This window comes from Colletotrichum fructicola (genome assembly GCF_000319635.2).
Source record: "Colletotrichum fructicola Nara gc5 chromosome Unknown KSG_Nara_v1_contig07, whole genome shotgun sequence".
Taxonomy (NCBI): domain Eukaryota; kingdom Fungi; phylum Ascomycota; class Sordariomycetes; order Glomerellales; family Glomerellaceae; genus Colletotrichum; species Colletotrichum fructicola.
Window position 1 is genome coordinate 532141 of NW_027094057.1, and position 20493 is coordinate 552633.

The following is a 20493-nucleotide window of genomic DNA, read 5'->3' on the forward strand; positions in this document are numbered from 1 at the left end:
AGCCAATCTAGGCCAATCTCATTTGTAGTCCATCCATTTTCGCTAGGGTGGACGCGCCATTCGGGTGGGAATTGGCCATTGGTATACCATGAGAGTAGGTGATATTTGCCCTTAACAATGACGTATGGAGGCAGCGCCCAGCCATCTGCACATACGCCCTGAATGACAGAAACCCATTCGCGATTGCCAGGCTGCTTCGTACGAGGCCTTCCACGGCGGTCAGAGGTTGTAATAACCTTTGCGTGCGACAGCATTCCCACCAAGAAGCCCGTCTCATCAAAATTGTAGACATCGTCATCGTGTATTCCGTACTTCGCGATTGTGTTTCGTACGAGGGCAAACCAGGCCTGCACAATTGCAGGATCTTCAGCCAATGCCCTCTGATAGTCGATTCTACGTCGAAAACGCGTCTTTAGTTGTGGTTGGCGTCGTACGAAGTTCTCTGCCCATCGCGGTCCGACACGCGTCGCGTCACGTTCGTCAAGGAGACAATCGGCCATATCTCGTACGTCGTCAAGTCGCGGTGGAAATCCTCGATCGATCAGGTCAATAACTCGTTCAAGAATCACAGTTTCTTCCACCTGAGTCATCTTCATTGAATTCGTACGAGTTTCGCGTCGTGGTAGAAGTCCAGCGCGTCGGTCGCGAAGTGTAGTTCTCGGGACCTTATAGATAGAAGCTGCTTTTCGAACGGATAGTTTTGGGTCCTTTTTAATAGCTTCAATTGCAAGGATAATGCGACTTTCATTTGAAGAAGAACTCATGGTCGTACGTAGAGGAAGGTTGTTGTGAAGGTGAAGAGTGTAGAATTAAGGAAAAGTGGGCGGCTCGCTATGATGGGCGACTCGCTATGCATATACGTTATAATATCTTAGCTATTAATTAATATTTCAAGTTTAATATTATAGCTCTTCTAAATAGTTAGCTTTTTGAAAGGGGATTTTTATTATTCATAAGGGAAATATTACTAAAACGTAATAAAATTAGAGAACTTAAGTAGTTAGCTATAAAAATTAATTATTAAGTATTGTTCTCTATAAATTTCTTTTTCTTTTTATTACTTTTGTCTATAAGTTATATTAAAAAGCTTAATGAAAGAGTAAAATCTTTAAATTATATTTATAAGGGGCTAGCCTTTTATTTATTTAACTTATAAGTGCTTTAATTATAGTAATTTAAGCTAAAGGAGGGAGGTTCCTAGGATACTTCTTATATAGAGGAAAAATAAGTATAAAGCGCCTACTAAGTAAATATAGTTAATAAGGGTAGGATTCCTATAAGTCTATAGAATTATTTAGATATAATAAGTAAGTATAATTTATAATATATACTCCCCCCCTTTAGCTTTTATATAAATATAGGTTTGGTATAAACTGAAAGTAGTTAATATAAGCTAAAAATAAACTTAAAACTTTAGTAATTTAAACTACTAACTATGTTATACCTTATAAGTAAATAATATAATAATATGCTTTTTTATATTTAGTTTACTTTTACTTTTTCTTTTTCTTATTAACCTTTATAGTAGTAAGTTATTAATCTTTTATATTATTATTTAACTAACTTATTACTATTATAGCTATATTTTTAGTATATTTTTAGTCTATTTATTTTATAAGTTAGTTAAATTTAAATCTCTATTAATTACTAACTTATATGAATCTAGTTATTACTTATTTAGCCTTTATAAATAACGCTTTTTATATATTATTACTTACTTTTTTCTTATTATTTTATTATAATTAACTTTATATAGCTTACTCTTTCTACCTTTAATAAGGATATAAAGTCTCTTCTCTTAGCTAATTATAAAAACTTACTTTCTAACTATATTAAGTTTATTAGCTTCTCTAACGCTAAAGAGGCTATCTTTAAAGATTCTAACTTTAAAAATAACCCCCTCTATAAATTTATTTGATCTTTTTCTACTTACTTTATGATATAAAAGCTTATTTTTATATACTTTTTAGTTATTTACTTATTACTTTTTTAATATTCTATTAAAACTTCTATAAATACTAACTTATACTTAGTAGTATCCTTTTAGATAAAACTTAAAGATTTATTTATAAAATCTTTTACTTGAAATATATATCTACTATAAGTAAAGCTAAGAGGTTAATAATATTATAGCTTACTATAATATCTTTAAATAAAGTATATTAACTTATTACTTTCTAGTTATTATAGAAACTAAATATTTTTTAAGTAATATTATTTATTCTTATTATTATTCTAATAAGTTTATTAAGTCTACTTATATTAATATAAGTACTATTCTCTTATTATTTTAATCTTATAAAACTAATAATTTATTAAGATAATAAAAGTATAATTTACTACTATAAAAAGTTTATTTCTCTTAGTTATAACTATCTTACTTATTATGATATTAATAAGTAAACTTTAATAAGTTTTTATTATTCTACTACTTTAGTATAAATATTAATTTTCTGTTAGCTTTCTATATAAATTAAAGTTTATATAAAGCTCTTTTATATTATTTCTATTTAGAGCTATAAGATTTATACTAAAGTTAAAAAGAAATATATTACTAAGGTTATTATTAAAACTACTATTAGTATTAATACATCTCTTATACTTTCTATTAGTTTTTTAACTACTCTTATCCTTAATACTTTTATTACTACTTCTACTTAAATATTATTTTTAATTAAACTTAATAAAACTTAGTTATACTATCTTACTTAAACTTATTCAGATATAGCTAAAGTTTTTTATAAAGTTTATTATACTTTTATTCTACTCTTATTTATAAATTCTAATTATTTTCTAATTTATTGATATTATTAATACTATTTATGTTAAGTAAAAGTAATAAGAAGTTCATTTCTAAAGTTTTTATTTTACTTCTTATTTATTTATCTTAAGCTTATTTTAGCTTTATTATACTCTTTTATAACTTTATACTATAAAAAGGTTTTTTTACTTCTCTCTATCTCTTTAATTATAACTTACTTTATTATTATTCCTTTATTCTACTCTTATTTGTTAACTATTATTTATTTATAATACTATACACTAAAAGTTACTATTATTCTTATTTATAGGATTAAACTTTCTTTAAATTCATTAATTACTTAGTCATTTTATAAAGATTATAGAAATTCTTAAATAAACTAGCTATACTTTATCTATTTAATTAATAATTTATAATACTTACTTTTATTTATATATTTCTATTATATTATCAAGATAAACTTAAATTTTTATTTATTCTCTCTATATTTAAAAATAAATAATAGTTAAGAGTTATTAATTTTTTAACTTAAGAGTAAGTTATTTATAGCATAGTATAAAAATAGTTATAAATTTTACTTAAAATATTTAAGTTAATTATAGTTAGTAAGATTACTTTAGTTACTTTATATTTTAAGTATAACTAATCTAACTTCTTATAAAGTTATTTTATATAGAAGGCTATGAATAATAACTAAACTTTATTACTTATTTTATAATACTCTATTAGTATCTTTTTAGTATTTATTAATTACTTTATTATTTATTAAGCTCCTATAATAATAGCTTATACTAAATTTATAGTTAACTTTAGTTTATTAATAAACTTATTAATAAATAACTTATGTAAGTTTATTAGTTTTAATATAAACTAAGCTACTAATATTAAGTTAATACAATACTTATAAATAAAGAAGAATAGATTTACTCTAATTATAGCTATATTACAGCTATTAATTACTAGTTAAATAGAAAGCAAATAAACTTCTTAGTTATTTTGAGTAATGTTAATCATTACTTATAAAACTACTTAAGTTTCTTAATTAAAACGTTTACTTATTTTATCTATCTATAAATAAAAAGCAGTATTTAAATATTATTTAATTTGAGTAAGTATGTAAAACTATTATTAGAATTAGCTTATTTAGTTACTATTTTTATTACTAACAATGAACTTTAGTACTCTATAAAACTAATAATAATAGTTTATAAAGTGTTCTACATATTCCTCTATATTTATTCATATTATCCCTTTCAAAGTTATTATTTTTAAGAGTTTATTAACTACTACCTAGAAGTATTAAGATTTTATTTTTATTATATATAAGAGATTAGTTATAAAGTTTATAATAAAGTTATAATATAGCTACTCTATTATTAGTAATAATTAAAATACTTTATATTTTATTTATTACTGTATTATTCTATAACTATAGTTATTATAGTTTTTTATAAATTAATAGATAGCTAAAGATTATATTAGTTAGAAGTATTATTAAACTAAAATAGCTAGTATATTATTTTAACTAAAATAATTAGTTATTATTAAGTTAGTTATAATACTTCTAAATCAATTATATTCAAAAATTATTCTAAAAGTAATTTTTATTTATTAATCTTGATATTTAGATTTAGTTTCTAAATATTAACTATTTAAAAGTATTAATATTATATTTAGTAATTTATAGTTTTAAGCTTAACTAAAAAGGAAAACTTTAATCTTCTCTTTTTATTATAAAGTACGCTTTTTAATACTAATTATTACTTATTTATATTTTATTCTAAGTATATTAAAAAGTTAAATCTTTAAATATTATGATAATAGAAACTTCTACAAATATTAACTTATATGTTTTCCTTGAAGTAAAGTTAAACATTATTTACATTTTCTTTTTTTCTTATTTATCTTTTTAACTTTTTAAAGTATTTTATTTATAACATAAGAGTATATTAAGTATAGCTATAAAGTAGCTTAATTAGTATTCTAAGAAGAAGTTGTATCTTAATAGCTATTCTATTTAGTAATTTTAGTATTCTATTAAATATTATTTTATATGAAGTAATTAAAGTTTTTATAATTAGTTAAAACCTTAAATTTAAAGTAGTTTTTTAACTTTATATTTTATATACTTAATTAAGTAATTACTATTAATAGTTCTTTACTATAGATTATTAAGTGGTTATATTAAACTAAAATTAGTTTTTATAAGTAGAAAGTAATAAGATATTATTATTTTTCTAAGTTTTTTCAAGTTAATATTTCTTTTAATATAAGCTTTAAGTAATTTATTTTAGTTATATTAGGTTTTAAATAGAAACTAATCAGATATTATACTTGTTAGTTATTCAAATAAAAGGCTTAATCTATTTTAATCTTATTATATATTTATTATATTTATATAGTATACTTATTATAATTTCTTCTAAACCTAAGGCGGTTAAAGAGAGGTTCTAAATATTAAATACTACCTATTTCTTAAGTAGTATTTAGTTTAAAGAGTAATAATATTAATAGTAATACTAATAAAGTTACTATAAAGTTTAGTATTATTAATATAAAAGTATTATCAGCTATTATTATTTATATTAGATCTATAGCTAACTTATTATTAACTTACTATAGAATTACTAAGTTATTAAGTTAGTTATTAAGTTTATTAATAGCTATACAGATTACTTTAAATACGTTATTATTTATTAATATTAGTTTTAAGCTAGTTATTTCTAGCTTAATTAGCTTTATTTTCTACTTATTATTTATTATATTATATAACTAATAAAGTAAGTATTTAAAAGAGCTTAAATATATAAAAAGCTAGTTTTTTATTTATTTAATTTAAAAGTACTTTATTAATAGTAATTTAAGCTAAAAAAGAGAGGTTTCTAAAATACTTCCTATATAGAGGAAAAATAGATATAAAGCGCTTATCAAGTAAATGTAGTTACTGAGGGTAGAATTCCTATAGGTTTATAGTATCATAATAAGTAGGCATAGCTTATAATAATATTTTAAATTTAAATATAAATTTAAAAATTATTCTTTATTTTTTATATTTTCTACTTTTAACTATTATTAATAATAATAATAAAGTTATAAAGAAAAAAATATATATAAAAGAAAAAGAATTAAGTTATGTTACTAATTATTATAGTTTTCTTAATAATAAAACGTTATAATAAGAATTACTAACACTATATATAAATAAAGTAAATAATAGTAAGAAGAATATAAATATAATTAATATTTAAGTTTTATATTTTATAATTTAAGAAGGATATTTTTTATACTTATAAAGATTAAACTTTTATATTCAATATATTAAAAGTCTTTATAAGTATATAGTTATTTATATATCTACCTAACTTAAGTAGAAAGAAAAGCTTATAATATTTTTAGTTATTTAAAATAAAATGATTATAAAACTAATTTTATAAGTTTATATGTTTAAGTTTATAGTTATAATATAGCCTCCTTATAAAAAAACTATAGCAAAATTTACCTTATATATAGGTATAAATCTAGAAATACTATATAAGCATTTTAACTTATACTTTCTACTAATTAAAGAAAATAGTATAGAAACTTTATATATTCCTATTAATAAGTAAACCTTCTAAATATTACTATTATATAAAAGATAACTCTTTAACTAAAGAGGTTATTAAAAGAAGTTCTTATAGTTAGAAGTATAAAAACTCTCTTATATATAAAGCTTTACACCTTTCCCTCTTCCTCTTTTTGGTTAATCTATAATAAATCCTAAAGTATCTTTATAATATTTGTACTATATAAGGAATATAAGAATACTAACTTTATACTTAATATACCTTTTTTAAAAGAGATAGCTAAAGATATTATTATATAATATAATATTTATATATTAAATAAAGCTTTTAGCTTCAATAAGTATTTTAACTTTAATTAAGAATACTTTATTATAATAGCGTTAAATATAACTTTTAAAAATACTTCTAAAAGAGACCTTAGGGTTCTATTGCTCTAGGTAAGTAAGAATTATAATAAATAGCTAGAGGCTTAAGTTTATATATTTAATTACTTTATTAATAAAGTTATTAATTATATTTTTCTATTTAATTAATATTATTTCTAGCTAACTTAATCTTATTGTAAAGTTATAAATATTTTAATAAAATTTAAAGAGAATAGCTTTATATAAAATATAAATTTTAATAGTTTATTTATATTAAAATCTATTTACTAACTATTTAGTAAAGTATTACCCCTTTTATGAAAGGTTCTAATTTAGATTAATATCTTAAAACAAAATAAAAGTTTTAAAATTATAAGATAATAAACTGAGAACTTTAACTAAGAAAGGTTAAAAGTTCTAATAAAAGTTAATTTAGTATATTAACTATAGTTTATTTCTTTTAAGTTTTTGAGAAGTAGAGATTTTACTATTAAAGTTAAAATATTAATTAACTAAGGTTTTACTAAGCGCTTACTAATAACCCTACTTAGTAATCCTTATTTAATATAACTAGTAAATCTTACTTTAAAAGATATTAAAGAGGATAACTTTATTTCAAGTAATATATATATTCTTTCAAACTCTTTAATACTTTTTAACTATTAGCTTTTAATATTATATAAATAAAGGTAGGACATTTAAACTTTAAGCATATAAGTATACTATCTTTACTAGCTTTAGTATAGGTTCTTAGGCTTTCTTCTAGTTTAGCTGCTTAATAACTAGGAAGTAGTGGAGATCGCCTAGCTAGCTGGGAACGGCCTGTGATTGCTGGAGAAAATGATCCCGACTGACGAGCACCGGCTCACGGTCACTAAGCATCTGTAGACCAACTCCCAGCTTAAAAGCACTACAAGCCGGATTTTCTCTGTTTGTAGGAAGCTTTTGAAAGCGACCTAAGGTCTGTCTGGTGCTGAATCGAACATCCACTGGAGCAGCTCGACTCCCACTGAGAGGTGCATCACCATGGCATCCGTTAGAGATGGAGCTGTCTTCTCCAACCCTGTGATTCCGGGCTTCAATCCAGACCCGACTGTATGCGTCGTTCCAGCCACAAACTCCACTCCAACGACGTTCTTCCTGTCCACCTCAACTTTCGAGTACTTCCCTGGATGCGCCATCTACTCGTCCACAGATCTGATCAATTGGAAACATATTGGTCATGCACTTACACGCCGAAGTCAAATTGAGATGCGAACAGTTGAGCCTGGTGCAGGTAGCTGGGCAAGCACTCTGCGCTATCGGCCGAAGGAAAAGCGCTGGTACTTGGCCAATGGTCTTTTTCAGAGATATCGACCGACAAGCGACGTGAGATCCTCTGTTATCACTGGCGGCGGCTCATCTGATCCATTCACTCGTAGGAACGCATCTTCCCAAGGGGCTTCTATGTTTGGACGGATAACATCTGGGATGACAACGCCTGGTCAAACCCTGTTTACTTTGACAACCCTGGATTCGATCAGGATGTGAGTCCCAGTCCCCGACATTGGTACGTTGTCTCTGACCAGGAGCCCAGCTGTTCTGGGATGACGACGACAAGGTTTATCTCTCTACCACAGTGCGTATGAGCAAGCGAACGCCAGGACTGAAAATGAAAGACTTCGCAATCCACATCTCGGAGATCGACATCACTACGGGGAGGACACTCACACCCCCTCAAGTCATCCGTGAGTCTCCGCACGGAATAGCTGAAGGTTCCCACATCGTTCGCAAGGGGAGGTACTACTACCTGTTCACTGCCGAGGGCGGCACCGAAGCGGGCCACCAGGAATGGGTTTTCAGGAGTGACATCGGCCCATACGGTCCATGGGAGGGGCAAGGACAGGCTTTGTGGTACAACGGCCCCGAAGAAGAGGTACAGAGAACCGGTCACTGCGACATATTTGAGGACGGTGATGGCAGATGGTGGGCGGTGATGCTAGGTGTTCGGCCCGTGAAGTCCGAGGGCAAGTATATCGAGCCCCAGATGGGCCGTGAGACATTCCTCGTTCGGGTCGATTGGGTAGACGACTGGCCCATATTCAACCAGGGTCGCAATATCACTCTCCGAACTGTCGGCAGGGAGCACGTCCAGAAAGCACCAGTGGCAAACGCAGTCGGGGTGAGATGGAGGGCGGACCTATCAAAGTCTAGCCTCGAGCTTGGTTGGTACCATAAGAGTATGTGGTGTGCATCAATCGCACTGGAGTGCCGCAGTTGACATATTTAGACACACCTATAAAGCCTTGCTACAGCCTCACTGAGCGTCCGGGGTATCTCAGGTTATTCGGAAACTGTTTCGACCTCAACAGCCCAGAGTCTCCTGCGATGTTGCTCAGGAAACAGACGTCATACAACGAGTCGTTCAGGGCGGAGATGATTTTCAAACCCAGCAGAGCAGGATATGAGTCTGGCATCACCGTCTGGTGGAGCCAGTATTCATACGCTACCATCGGAATTGCGGCGGTGCGGGAAGATGACGGAAGCCTGGCTGTTCCGACAATTGTGACAAGAGAGCCTACAGGCAAGGTCAGCGAACTCAAGGTACAGAGGCCGGGAGCATCGACACTCGTGGCTGTTGCTAATGACAACAGATTGGTTACCCGGTTCTTCGATCCAAGACCTCAGCATGCCCGGGACTGGACTTGGATCACCATGTGCAGCTGGCCATCGCCGCGCAGCCGACCAAATACGAGATGAGTCTTGACATCGGCGGAATTACGGCAAACGTATCGTTCAAATCCGAAGATTTGACCATATATCCTCCTGTGGGTGGAGCATTCTGCGGAGTTATGTTCGGGGTATATTCGTGTGGTCAGAGCGAACCCGTTCTTGATCCTTCCGACTTCACGAACATTGAGATCCTGGAAACGGAAGAACGATGAATGAAATGTCGCAAGGATGGATGGCCTGAGCCCACAGGAACTGGCTCAAACCTAGTATGGGTACTCCATATGGAGTGAAAAATTGAGCAATAGTCTACTCTCATGTCCCTTACCACGCGAATTCAATACAATACAACCTATAAGGTAGAAGAGCAGTTGATTTTTTCAACTAATGATCAATACTACGACCGAGGCCTCGACATCGCAACCGTTGCCGTCCGGACTGAGGCTCATTAGTCAGAACATCTGTGGCATCATTCTCACGGAAGTCCTGAACTCTAACATGCTCAGACCTCTACCATTCAGGCCTTTGGTTACCTGTGGGAATAGGGCCGCATTGACCGTCGAGCTGTAGCAGCCACATCATCCGTTTTGCCAGCCAGGCATATTTCCCAGAAGCTGCTCTGAAGGAGACAAAAGGATACCCACATTAGGCTGTCCATGTCTCCGCCATAGACCCAACCAGCGACGGTCTGCTATACACCCTCACGCGGGCCCTCGACGTGGAACGACCAGACACCTACCCAAAGAACACTCCGATCTCACCATGGCGTCCTTCATCAAGTCAGAACATTACGAGACCTATCCAGGAGTGTCACCAACTCTAGTCCGGGAGGAGTTTTCGGGCAAGACGGTCCTGTTGACCGGAGGTGGCTCAGGAATTGGAACAACCATGGCCTGTTCATTCGCCGAAGCCAACGTGGCCGAGCTCATTCTCATGGGTCGAAATGAGTCTACACTAAGGGACACCGCTGAGAACCTTGCGGCGGAGTTTGTCAATCTGAGGGTATCAATCCATGTGGGGAGTGTGTCAAACCAGGACGACGTCGCAGCCGCCTTTTCCAAAATGGAACGGTCTCCAGACATACTGGTCAACAATGCCGGATACCTCCCGGAGCCAGATATTTTTGTCGACGCGGATTTGAAAGACTGGCGGCAGGCGTTTGAGACCAACGTCTTCGGTACAGCTGTTGTCACACAGGCTTACCTCCGACACCGCAGAGGACACAGGGCCAGCACTCCGGGTGTCATAATCAACATCAATACCAGAGCGGCGCACGATACAAGCATGCCTGGCCTGAGTGGCTACTCATCGAGCAAAGCGGCGATTCTGCGGATGGCGGAAGTCATCGCCATCGAAATACCAGCGTCAGAGGCGCGCGTCATCTCACTCCATCCCGGGGCGGTGCAGTCGGCCATGCTAACCAAGTCCAAGCTGAACAGATCCCAAACTGATGTGAAGCTTGCAGCGGACTTCGTGGTATGGGCAGCCTCAGAGAAGGCTGCGTTTCTGAACGGGCGATTCGTGTGGGTGAACTGGGACGTAGACGAGTTGGTCTCGTGGAAAGACATGATTATCGAGAGGGACCTTCTGAAGACCTGTCTCAAAGAGACGTAAGGAAATGGATGGCTCATTCGAGGAAGCCATGAATTACGGACGAGGCACGTGGCTGGGCGAAAGTGGTGATGTCGGGAGAAACTAGCTGGAGAAGGGCTGGGCGGCAAGGCTGCATAGACCACTACGGCACCTGCGGGCAGGTGCCATCACAAGTCTAGGCTACCGGAGCTGAAATTTGATGTGCGACTTTGAATGGAATAATGGCGAGATGCTTCGCCAAGGGCTTGACACGGAGGAACTGCCTTGGCTGCACTAGTCGGAAGAGCCTTTCCGGTGAGGCGGGGATCGCACCGGCTTATCGGATATCCTCGGTATGACATAAGCAGACACCTACCCAAATGACGTCTGCATGGTGTGACTGGTGCTCAGCCCCAGTAACTCAGCCCCCTGGATAAGCCACGGCAGTCATTACTGTTGCTTGCGTGTTCATCAAAACAACGCCCGCTGCAAGAAGGACTTGAAGCTGGTCGAATTTGAGAAAGACCATTGCAAAAATCCGTTTACTCTGCCTTTACCTACCTTCGAACCCATCGCCTCCGAACTTTCCGATCATGTCTCGTTTCTCCCGCTACGACACGGACGAAGAACGGCTGCCCGACGGCATGCAGCGAGTGGGCTACGATGCGGACACGCAGATATACACATACCGTGATGCAGACGGCAGCTACTGGGAGGGTGCCCCAGGCAACGAATACGGCCAGTTGACGCAGGTTTCGAATGGTGGACGACCCTCGCGCCACGAGCCCATCGACGCTGCCCTCAGACATCACATGTGGGAGGAGGAGAGAAGGAATTGGCGACAGGGCTGGCAACCGTTGCTCAACTTCTTCCTTATCATCGGGCTATTCCTCATGTTGCTTACCTGGTGGCTTTACCGGACGCCTTCGGAGCATTTGCCTCAGTGTGGTGGACAGGCGGTACCGTACAAGATCCATAAAGGTGATACGTGCTGGGCTATTGCAGAGAAACACAAGATGAGAGTGGAGGATCTGGTCAAGGCCAATAACAAGCTCAACTGCGACAAGCTGCAGATTGGGAGCTCAATATGTGTGCCATCGGTGATATAGACGGCGAGTATTGACTGGCGAGGATTGGATGCGCAGTGCTATTGGATACCCGGTCGGAAGAGTATGTGCATATATCTCGAGCCTTATCTTCTCTCCTGATTCGAAATGGGTTGGATACCACAGGACGGCTCTGAGGCTGGGCCTGAGATTGGCTGTCGGAGGGAAAACGAATGGTGGGCCGAGGGCACTCAATAGATTGTGCAATTGTGAGGGATAGCAGCGGTGTTCAAAGTATCCGAATGGCCGGAGTTCACGATTGCTTCGCAAGACTTCTTTCGGCTCATGCATGGTGAAAGTGATGCTGGGACTACTATCTTGGTTGAGGCTCTGAAAGTCTACGACTCCACTTCACATGCAAGAGAACAAGGTGTCTGGCACTTGGTGTGTGTTGACTCAACATCGTGAGATGAGCCAGACCTGATGCCTGGCACGCCATAGGGCGGGGTTTCTGCCACCTGACCCCATTCGGCGCGGGCTGGGCGACGATCCAACGCAAGCTATCTACCTTCCCGGAGGTACCGGCACATACCCGGGCCCACTCTCTAATACTTCCATCGGTTAAAGTACCACTGCCACTGCATGCTGCGTCCAACCCATATGTGTACTTTGGTCGGGTAACTAGAAGACAAATGTGGCAGGTCAGGTAGGGTAGGAGTCGTTTAATGCACTGATCTTTGCGGTCGCCGTCAAAAGTCACCGCCGCAGACCCTCCCTCATTGCGCGAATGTGCCCTCAGGAATTGGAGGCATATACTCAGCATCAAAGTGCACAAGCTGGGACTGCGTCTTGCTTTCCGATTGATTGTGAGTCCACGTCGTCAGCATCAGCGACACTACCAGGCGGGTGGACCCTGAGGGGGGCGGGAGGTGCGGTGCCCAGTGTCTCCCGCTGTGCCGCTGCACCCAGCTGTGGTGTGGGCGCGGGTATCGGGACCACTGGGGGGCGCGCTGGGGATCCTGTGCGCCTTCGAGGTTTAGCGCTGTTTTCCCCGGAATTACAGCGTCTGGGGAAGTGGGTTTCAGGCGGGTCCCCTGTTGCTCATCGCCCCACAGTGGTCGTGTGTTTGCGCCGGCGTGCCTTCTCCCTGCCCGTCTTTGTTTTTATTGGCTGCAACCGGCTCACCTCAGCACACCGACACCTTCAGAGTCCAGAGGAAAGCGGCATGTCATTCATGCAACTGGAAGACTGTTTTCAGCACGTCGCCTCGGACCTTCCTGGCCTGGATGGTTCGTGTGGGGTGGCCTCCTGCTGCCTCCATTGCGGGCGCTTTGCATTTTGGGGAGACACATCAGGGTCCCCTCGGAAGGTTGTGTTTGTTTCCATTCTAGCACTCGACCCGTCTATCTAATTACCTTATCTAGGTAGGTAGGGAGACGGGTCGACTCGAGCTCGAACGAGAACCCACGGCAATGGCCAGTTTGGACAACATTATGGTGCTGCAGAGGTGGTATGTTCGCTGAACCACCGCCAGGAGGTACACGCCGGTCAACGGTATCCGAATCGCTATCGACCAGGCCATGCTTGCGTCACTGATCTGCCCACACTCATGTCTGTAGCGTTGCACCAGGCGACTGACCTGCCCCTACCTACACAAGCGCAGACAAAGGCATCGCCCCTGGTTTGCTTTTCGACTGGGTGTGCGTGCGTCTCCTCGCTTTGCTTGGTTTCCCTCGTTTGGACTCACCATACTCTCCTTGCCCCTCTTCCCCTCGCCTCCTCGTTGGCCTGCGACGTATGGCTGGCAGTCCGCGTGATGATCTGGCTTACCCCGCACGCTCAAGACGGGTAGATGTCGAGGCGCTGCCCCTGAATCCGAGATTCCTTAAAGAGGACGCCATCTGCCTCGTAGCTTTTCCCCATGGACTCCCGCTGTGCGACATGTCTTCATCCATCTAATCATCTCTTCCATCTTTCAGACTCACTCAACCGCTGCATCCATTTACTTCGAGAAACGCATCAACCAACGCTGAGCCAACTGCAACGCTTACAACACCTCAACCTCTTTCGACCAGCCGTAGTACTTAGGAGCCTATTATTATTATCCTTTTTACGCGAAACACATCGAAAGGTACGAACAGCGTGGCTTTCCTTGGTGCATCCGTCGACTCTACATCGTCGAATTTGTCACCCACTACCCGCTATACACTGTACCAACGCCCGCCTGTCCTTTTGGCTTGGTTTTTAATTCGACTTCATTTCCTGCAGATTTCACAATGGCTCCGCGTATTCCTACCGCAAAGTCCACCGAGACTCTCTGCTACGGTGTCGCCACTGTCGGTGCCTTTCTCCCCATCTACCTCATGCTGCCCGGCGCTGAGCAGCGTCTCGCCATGCAGACGACAAAGTGGGCTCCTCGCTGGGAGCGAAACATCTCGTACTTCACCCCGGCTGCTGAGAGAGGCATCAAGCGCGTTGAACCCCCTGTCTCCCGCATCGTCAAGCGCATCGATGACAGGCTACCTCTCGAGAAGATGGCCAAGGGCATTGACAAGCGCATCAAGAATGGAATCGAGCGCTTTAACAACACCAAGTAGGAATCTAAACATGTTGGTGAAAGGGTGGCCACGCAGAAGTCAACCCAAAGACTGTCTGTTTATATGCATGTGGGGAAAGGAACGGTAGAGACACCGGTGAGGGAAAGGACGATACCACATCAAGCTCTAGAGATACAAAGGATGCATTAGAGATCTCATAAAAATCTCGGCAACAAGTAGAGAAACAAACAAGAAAAAGGTCAAACACTCACCCGCTCTCTCTTTTCTGGTTTCGCGGAGAGCCCGGCGTAATTGGATTGAATTGACGGCAACGCCCAGTCCCACCGCATACCGTATGCCGCCGTAGGGAGCCGTAGTTTCATGGATTGATTGTGGGCATGGATACTTGCATTTCACTGCTACATCAATCTGCAGATGATCAGGCCATGATGAACAACTTGGACGGAGGGTGTCTCTTACCCGAGCGGGGTTTCCCTTGATCCCCAATTATTTGTCTCCTCCACCGCGCCATTGCTCGAAGGTTAGCACTGCATTGTTGTCGGTAAAGGAGAGGAAAACGAAGCGGTATACAGGGGAACATGCGGCACCCAATTGGGCCGTTTGCAATTACGCAGACTCTCAAGCGAACTGCCATCGCATCCTGGTGGCACCATCCTCAGCTCGATAGCATGCGTCCAGGCCGTTCGGTACTGCAAAAGTCTCTCGACAATTGCCATGCAACACCTTGAGGGATGACCAGATCGACGCGATCTCGTTTCATTTGTGACCCTGGCCTCCCGCTGTCGTTTCGTTGCAACTCTTTGGCAATACTGGGCCTGTACGCACTTGCATATAGGGTCAAATCCCCAAAGAGACGCCAGAAGCCCTGGTGTTCGATTCTGGATGCGCAATGGCGCCCTCGCGGAGACGCTGAAAGCAGGTGTTCACCCCCGACCGATGATACGGCATCTCCGTAGGTAGAAACTTCTGTGCCTTAGTTGGGCGACCGCGGTATAAATTGGTTTTGCCGTCCTGCCTTCAAATTTCGGAATCGCCAAAGCCCAAGGGCAGCCTAGTCGAGGGCCAATCGAAATATCGATGAGCGATGGCCACTGGCGGCGTCGCTAAGACATGAGGTGTAGAAAGCCACTTGAATTCTGCTCAGGCAAGCACTGCCGGTGCTGGTCTTTGACCGAGATGTAGTAGAGAGATGCTGAGTAATGCCAGACCTCCTCGGTCACCGTCAGCCCATGTACCGAGCAAAGTTGTGAGTATCTCTCAATCATCAGGACAAGATCCCTCACCAACTAGGCTATCGAGGCTCTACACCTTTTCAAGTCAGTACACTTAAGGTGCGAAGCGGAGAATCTACCCAGTACCAACCTTTGTGCCACCACTTGCCGGCAGGTAACGTCAACTGGTCGACAAGCATTCCGCGCTGGACTGGGCCCGACGAGGGTGAGCGGGAAAAGCCTCACAAACATGACCTTACCAGCTAATATCAAACAACGGTCCGGTAGCCGGCCCCCTTGTATGGGACTCACGACGTTCCCAGCCATGCATCGAGGAGGGCCTGCTGGAGATGCTGGGAGCGAGAACGAGAGTCCAACGCCGGCGGCACGTGCGACTGCCTGGGCTATTTCCTTGTTGCCAAATGCCAACAGCTGTACGTTCTCGTGTATATGCTCGTCCAGCATGTGGTTATCTGAGCTGGAGGAGTCCCCAACTAGGATAGCACGTCGTTGACATTGACTTCCTCAAGCGTGAAGACCTTGGAAGCTCCTGACGGAAAAACCTGATCCACCTAGGTAAGGTACCTACTGCTGCCCAGTGTCCGATAAGCACGGCACCACCTGCCGCCAGCTGCGTCCACGGATCTAGGTGTCCAGTTTGATGTCAGCGACATTTCTGGCTTGACGATAATCTCTAATGCATGAACCATCACGACGCGAACGCGCTCTTGCCCGAGCTAGAGTCGCATTCTGCGCCCCTAATGCCGATCTGTTGACGGCGCAATTCAATTAACGGCACCACATCCCTGTCCATTCTTCTCCGTACAGCGAGATGACTCTTCAAGACCGAATGCGAGTCGAAAAAAAATTGTCGAGCTACACCTACCGCGCTTTGAAACGAAACATTGCCGGCAACCGTGTAATCTTTCAGCTATTGTAACGATATTCTCACCATGGCTTTAATGACTCTCTCTCGATCACTTACGAGCACCGCCTGGCGTGTTTTTGCCGCCCAGACCCCGCGTCGCGCGGGGCTCCTAGCGGAACGATGCTATACGACTCGCGCGAAGACGGCCACGACTTCCACGACCACGACGGTCGCTGTCCCGAAGACCACCGCGGCTGCAGCGGCAGCCAAGAAGACGACGACGACAACGAAGAAAAGTGTCAGCACTGCGGCTGCCGCGACGAAGAAGCCCACTACCACAGTCGCCGCGGCCTCCAAGACAAGCGCTGCTGTTACAGCGCCCAAGACCGCCACGTCCACGACAGCTGCGAAAGCCACGAAGGTTGTGAAGAAGACGACTGCACCCGCTGCCAACCTGACTACGAAGACGGCGACGAGGACGGCGGCGAAGACTACGACTGCAACATCCGCGATTGCGCCCAAGAAGGCGATCGCCGCGAAAACAGCCACGGCTGCGAAGGTCACTACCTCGAAGCCCGCCGCCGTTACAACAAAGCCCAAGATCGCCACGTCTGTGGCCGCTGCAGCAACATCGGTTAAGACAACTGCTAAGACACCCTCGGCCCCTACAACGGCGGCACCTATCGCAAACCCCACCGTTCCGTCCGCGTCAACCATGTCTAAGACTGCCCCGACAGCAATTCCCACGCCGGTCGCGCACAATATTACGCCTACAATTGCCCCCGCGCGGCCTGAAGCTCGTCAGACCACTCTGCCATCTTCCGCGGCGACGGAGACCCCAAAAACACCGGCTCCAGGCAGCAAAGAATACCGTAAAGCGTACGGCTCGGCGGCGAGGAAGTGGACCGCTACCATGGTCGCCATGCCCATCCTTCTCGTCACTTCATACTTCCTCTTCGATAGGCGTTAGTGTTATCCCTTCTCCAGCTAAGGAATGCCAGGTTATTGACTGACGTTGATGTAGTCGCTCTGGGGCACGAACCCAAAGTAATGCCGGATTTTGACAAAGCGAAGAAGCAGAACGCAGAACAGGCGGAAGCCGAGACGGCCTAGAATCCGGCTCAATTATAATGGTCTTGATAAATACCCACTACCACTTCACCTCTCCGACCAGATGGCTTCTTCTGCGACCCCGTCTCGACTCCATGCGATGTATGTATTCGTTGGTCGCCTATGTTCTGGTTCCCCAAACCTGTGACCCCGCGTGGCAGCTCGATGAGGCGAAATTTCGTGGAAGTTTGACTGCCGAACCATCTACTGCATGTGTCCCGGCGATCATGCTTGGGTGTTCGTCTGTGAGGTTGGCTCAATACCTCGAATGAACCATTCCCTTGTCTTCCAACTACCAAGAGTTCTTAAGTGCAAGGTGGACGGCCAACCCCATGAGTGCAACAACGCACACGCCACCGACAACTATACCAGCAACGGCCCCTCCGCTGACGTACCCTGTGTTTGGCGTGCTGGTTTTCTCTGCAAACACCCCAGCGCCCAACAAACTCCATACCAATAGCAGTGGCAAGATTGTGCTGACCATGATGTCTTCTGGAGCTCGGGAATTGTGAAAGTGGTGTCTTCTAAAGCTTCCGTGTCCGCACTTACGGTCGTTTGTGTGTGGCTTTATACGAGCGGTGACGAGACCATTGCTCTTTTCTGATTCACGACGTGCAGTAAGCATCAGACGAGCCCCTCGTCGATTGTCAAGACATACCTGGGAAGTCACCGCCTTTGATTCATCACCCAGTGAACGTCACGATTAAGGTGAAGGAAAGAAGCAGATTGATGCAATGTCTGGTGCATAAACAGAACGCTATGTAAGTTGCTCGCTTACAGCTAGTATTGTGTCATCACTGAAATTGCTCAGAAGCAGTAGTTCTCTCCAACACAACATCCATCATAGGCGGGCCATCTCTTTAGCCGGCCCAGGCTCAGCGTCCTCCGGCTTGCCACTGAAAGAAACAAGACTTCTACCCTTAACCGATCCGCTCTTAGTCAGAATCTTTCGCTTTCCGGCGGTGGTCAGGGGTGGATCATCATCCTTGTCTCTGATGTAGTATGCCCAGTCCGAGGTGTCATCAAGCTCCGTCTGAGAGTACCCATTGCCCAACCACGAAAAGCGATTGCCGGCGTACCTCACGTCGAGGTCGTCAAATCGAACTTCCTTGATAGCTTCAATGTAATGAAGTGTCGAGCCGGGCCACAACGCCACAACAGGCCCATCGGCTCGCGGCTTGTACCACGAACGGCACGGGTCTGCCCATACCGTCTTGGTCATGAACCACTCTTTGTACTCGACAAAGTCCCGCACAGCCTCCTCCTTCGCAGCGAACTCGACAATGTTGTTGGTCTGGTACCGATCCACAATCTTGAGCATCCAGTCGGCCTGTGCCTCTATTGCGGACAGAACGGGGCCGTTGCCTATGGGGCAGTTGGGGCCAAGCATATGGAAGTAATTGGGGAAGCCAGACGCGGCCATTCCAAAATACGATTCCGGATTGATGGCCCATTTATCTTGGAGGTTCTCACCCGATGGAGCGACAACGGGGAAGCGCGGCTTGAAGGATGTATCGAAACCGGTGGCGCAGATGAGAATGTCTACAGGGTACTCTTGGCCGTTGTCACTGACGCACCCGCGCTCAGTTACCTCGGTGATCTCGCCGTATACCACTTCGACATTGGGCTTTGTGAGAGACTCAAGGTAGTTCACACCAGGGGTGAGACGGCGGCAGCCAACGCTCCACTCGGGGATGAGTTTGTCTTCGAGGTAGGGGCTGTTGAGCTTTTCCTTCATCTGCTGAAGCATGTAGGCGTGCGTCTCCTGATTGATCTTATTGTTCTTCAGAAAGATCCCGAACTGCCCGTTGAGGCCAGATTCAATGTTTTTGCGATATTCCATCAACGCTCCAGGCTTCTCGCGGAAATCTTTCAGCTCCTCGGGGCTGAACTGGTGCTGCTCAAGTCCTTGGACAGGAGACACCCACGTCGGTTCGCGAATGAAGGTCGTCACCTTGTGACACTTGTCGCGTATTGCGGGCAGTACCTGGATACCCGAGGATCCATTGCCGATGAGGCCGACATGCTTGCCTTCCAAGGAGACGGAGTCATCCCAATTGGCTGTGTGCAGGAGGGTGCCTTTGTACTTGTCAAGTCCAGGGATGGCAGGCCACTTCCAGTTGTTCAGGATGCCGCCAGCATTGACGAGGACGTCGCAATGGTCGACGACAGTGGTGTCCGTCTGCGTATCCTTCACGTGGACATCATAGCCCCCCTCCTTGGAGTTCCAAAATGCCCCTACTACTTGGTGCTGCAGCTTGATATACTGGTCCAGCGAGTACTTCCTTGCAAAGCTCTCGAAATACTCTCGAATCTCTGGCGCCGGCGGGTATACGGCTGACCAGTCCAGCTTAGGCTCGAAACTCCAGGTGTAATTGTGCGAAGGTACATCGCAGGCACAGCTGGGGAACGTCCAGAGTTAGTTGATACGTCAAAAGGCAATGATGAGAGTTGCCAAACCCTGGATATCTGTTTTCAAACCATGTACCACTGACTGCCTGGTTCTTTTCGTAGCATACTAAGGAGTAGTTGTGGAAGTGTTTCTGCAGCTTGTACGCCATCAACAAGCCGGAGGCGCCGGCGCCCACGCAAATCACCCGAACATGGCGTTCGCTATGAATGGGTGCCGATAGCCGTCTAGTCGCATCCCGATCTCCGGGTTGCGCGGTCTGAGGGAGCAAGAAGTCTCCCATGGTTGAACCACCTTTCGGCGAGTGAGCGTGACGG

At 42.0% G+C, this 20493-nt stretch overlaps 6 protein-coding genes across 6 annotated transcripts; 4 read left to right on the plus strand and 2 right to left on the minus strand.

The window, feature by feature from the left end:
- Nucleotides 1-7718: 7718 nt before the first annotated feature.
- Nucleotides 7719-9616, plus strand: CGGC5_v011801 (Non-reducing end alpha-L-arabinofuranosidase BoGH43B; the record flags this gene model as incomplete). The annotated part of the gene is made up of 5 exons (XM_032030567.1): nt 7719-8060; nt 8114-8218; nt 8269-8911; nt 8962-9275; nt 9326-9616. 5 exons carry the CDS (start codon nt 7719-7721, stop codon nt 9614-9616), a joined length of 1695 nt encoding a protein of 564 aa, XP_031889775.1.
- Nucleotides 9617-9781: 165 nt separating this feature from the next.
- CGGC5_v011802 (uncharacterized protein) lies at nt 9782-10969 on the minus strand (the record flags this gene model as incomplete). Its single annotated transcript, XM_066152596.1, has 7 exons — nt 9782-9839; nt 10046-10092; nt 10163-10171; nt 10220-10376; nt 10434-10546; nt 10605-10702; nt 10762-10969. The coding sequence occupies 7 exons, from the start codon at nt 10967-10969 to the stop codon at nt 9782-9784; spliced, it is 690 nt and encodes a 229-aa protein (XP_066008001.1).
- Nucleotides 10970-11566: 597 nt separating this feature from the next.
- CGGC5_v011803 (uncharacterized protein) lies at nt 11567-12082 on the plus strand (the record flags this gene model as incomplete). The annotated part of the gene is made up of 1 exon (XM_032030570.1): nt 11567-12082. One exon carries the CDS (start codon nt 11567-11569, stop codon nt 12080-12082), a length of 516 nt encoding a protein of 171 aa, XP_031889839.1.
- A 1409-nt stretch (nt 12083-13491) lies between these two features.
- CGGC5_v011804 (uncharacterized protein) lies at nt 13492-14616 on the plus strand (the record flags this gene model as incomplete). The annotated part of the gene is made up of 4 exons (XM_066152597.1): nt 13492-13515; nt 14108-14150; nt 14288-14355; nt 14419-14616. 4 exons carry the CDS (start codon nt 13492-13494, stop codon nt 14614-14616), a joined length of 333 nt encoding a protein of 110 aa, XP_066007999.1.
- Nucleotides 14617-16741: 2125 nt separating this feature from the next.
- On the plus strand, nt 16742-17769 carry CGGC5_v011805 (uncharacterized protein; the record flags this gene model as incomplete). The annotated part of the gene is made up of 2 exons (XM_032030572.1): nt 16742-17621; nt 17681-17769. 2 exons carry the CDS (start codon nt 16742-16744, stop codon nt 17767-17769), a joined length of 969 nt encoding a protein of 322 aa, XP_031889857.1.
- An 838-nt stretch (nt 17770-18607) lies between these two features.
- stcW-0 (putative sterigmatocystin biosynthesis monooxygenase stcW) lies at nt 18608-20459 on the minus strand (the record flags this gene model as incomplete). Its single annotated transcript, XM_032030573.2, has 2 exons — nt 18608-20168; nt 20227-20459. 2 exons carry the CDS (start codon nt 20457-20459, stop codon nt 18608-18610), a joined length of 1794 nt encoding a protein of 597 aa, XP_031889836.2.
- Nucleotides 20460-20493: the final 34 nt, after the last annotated feature.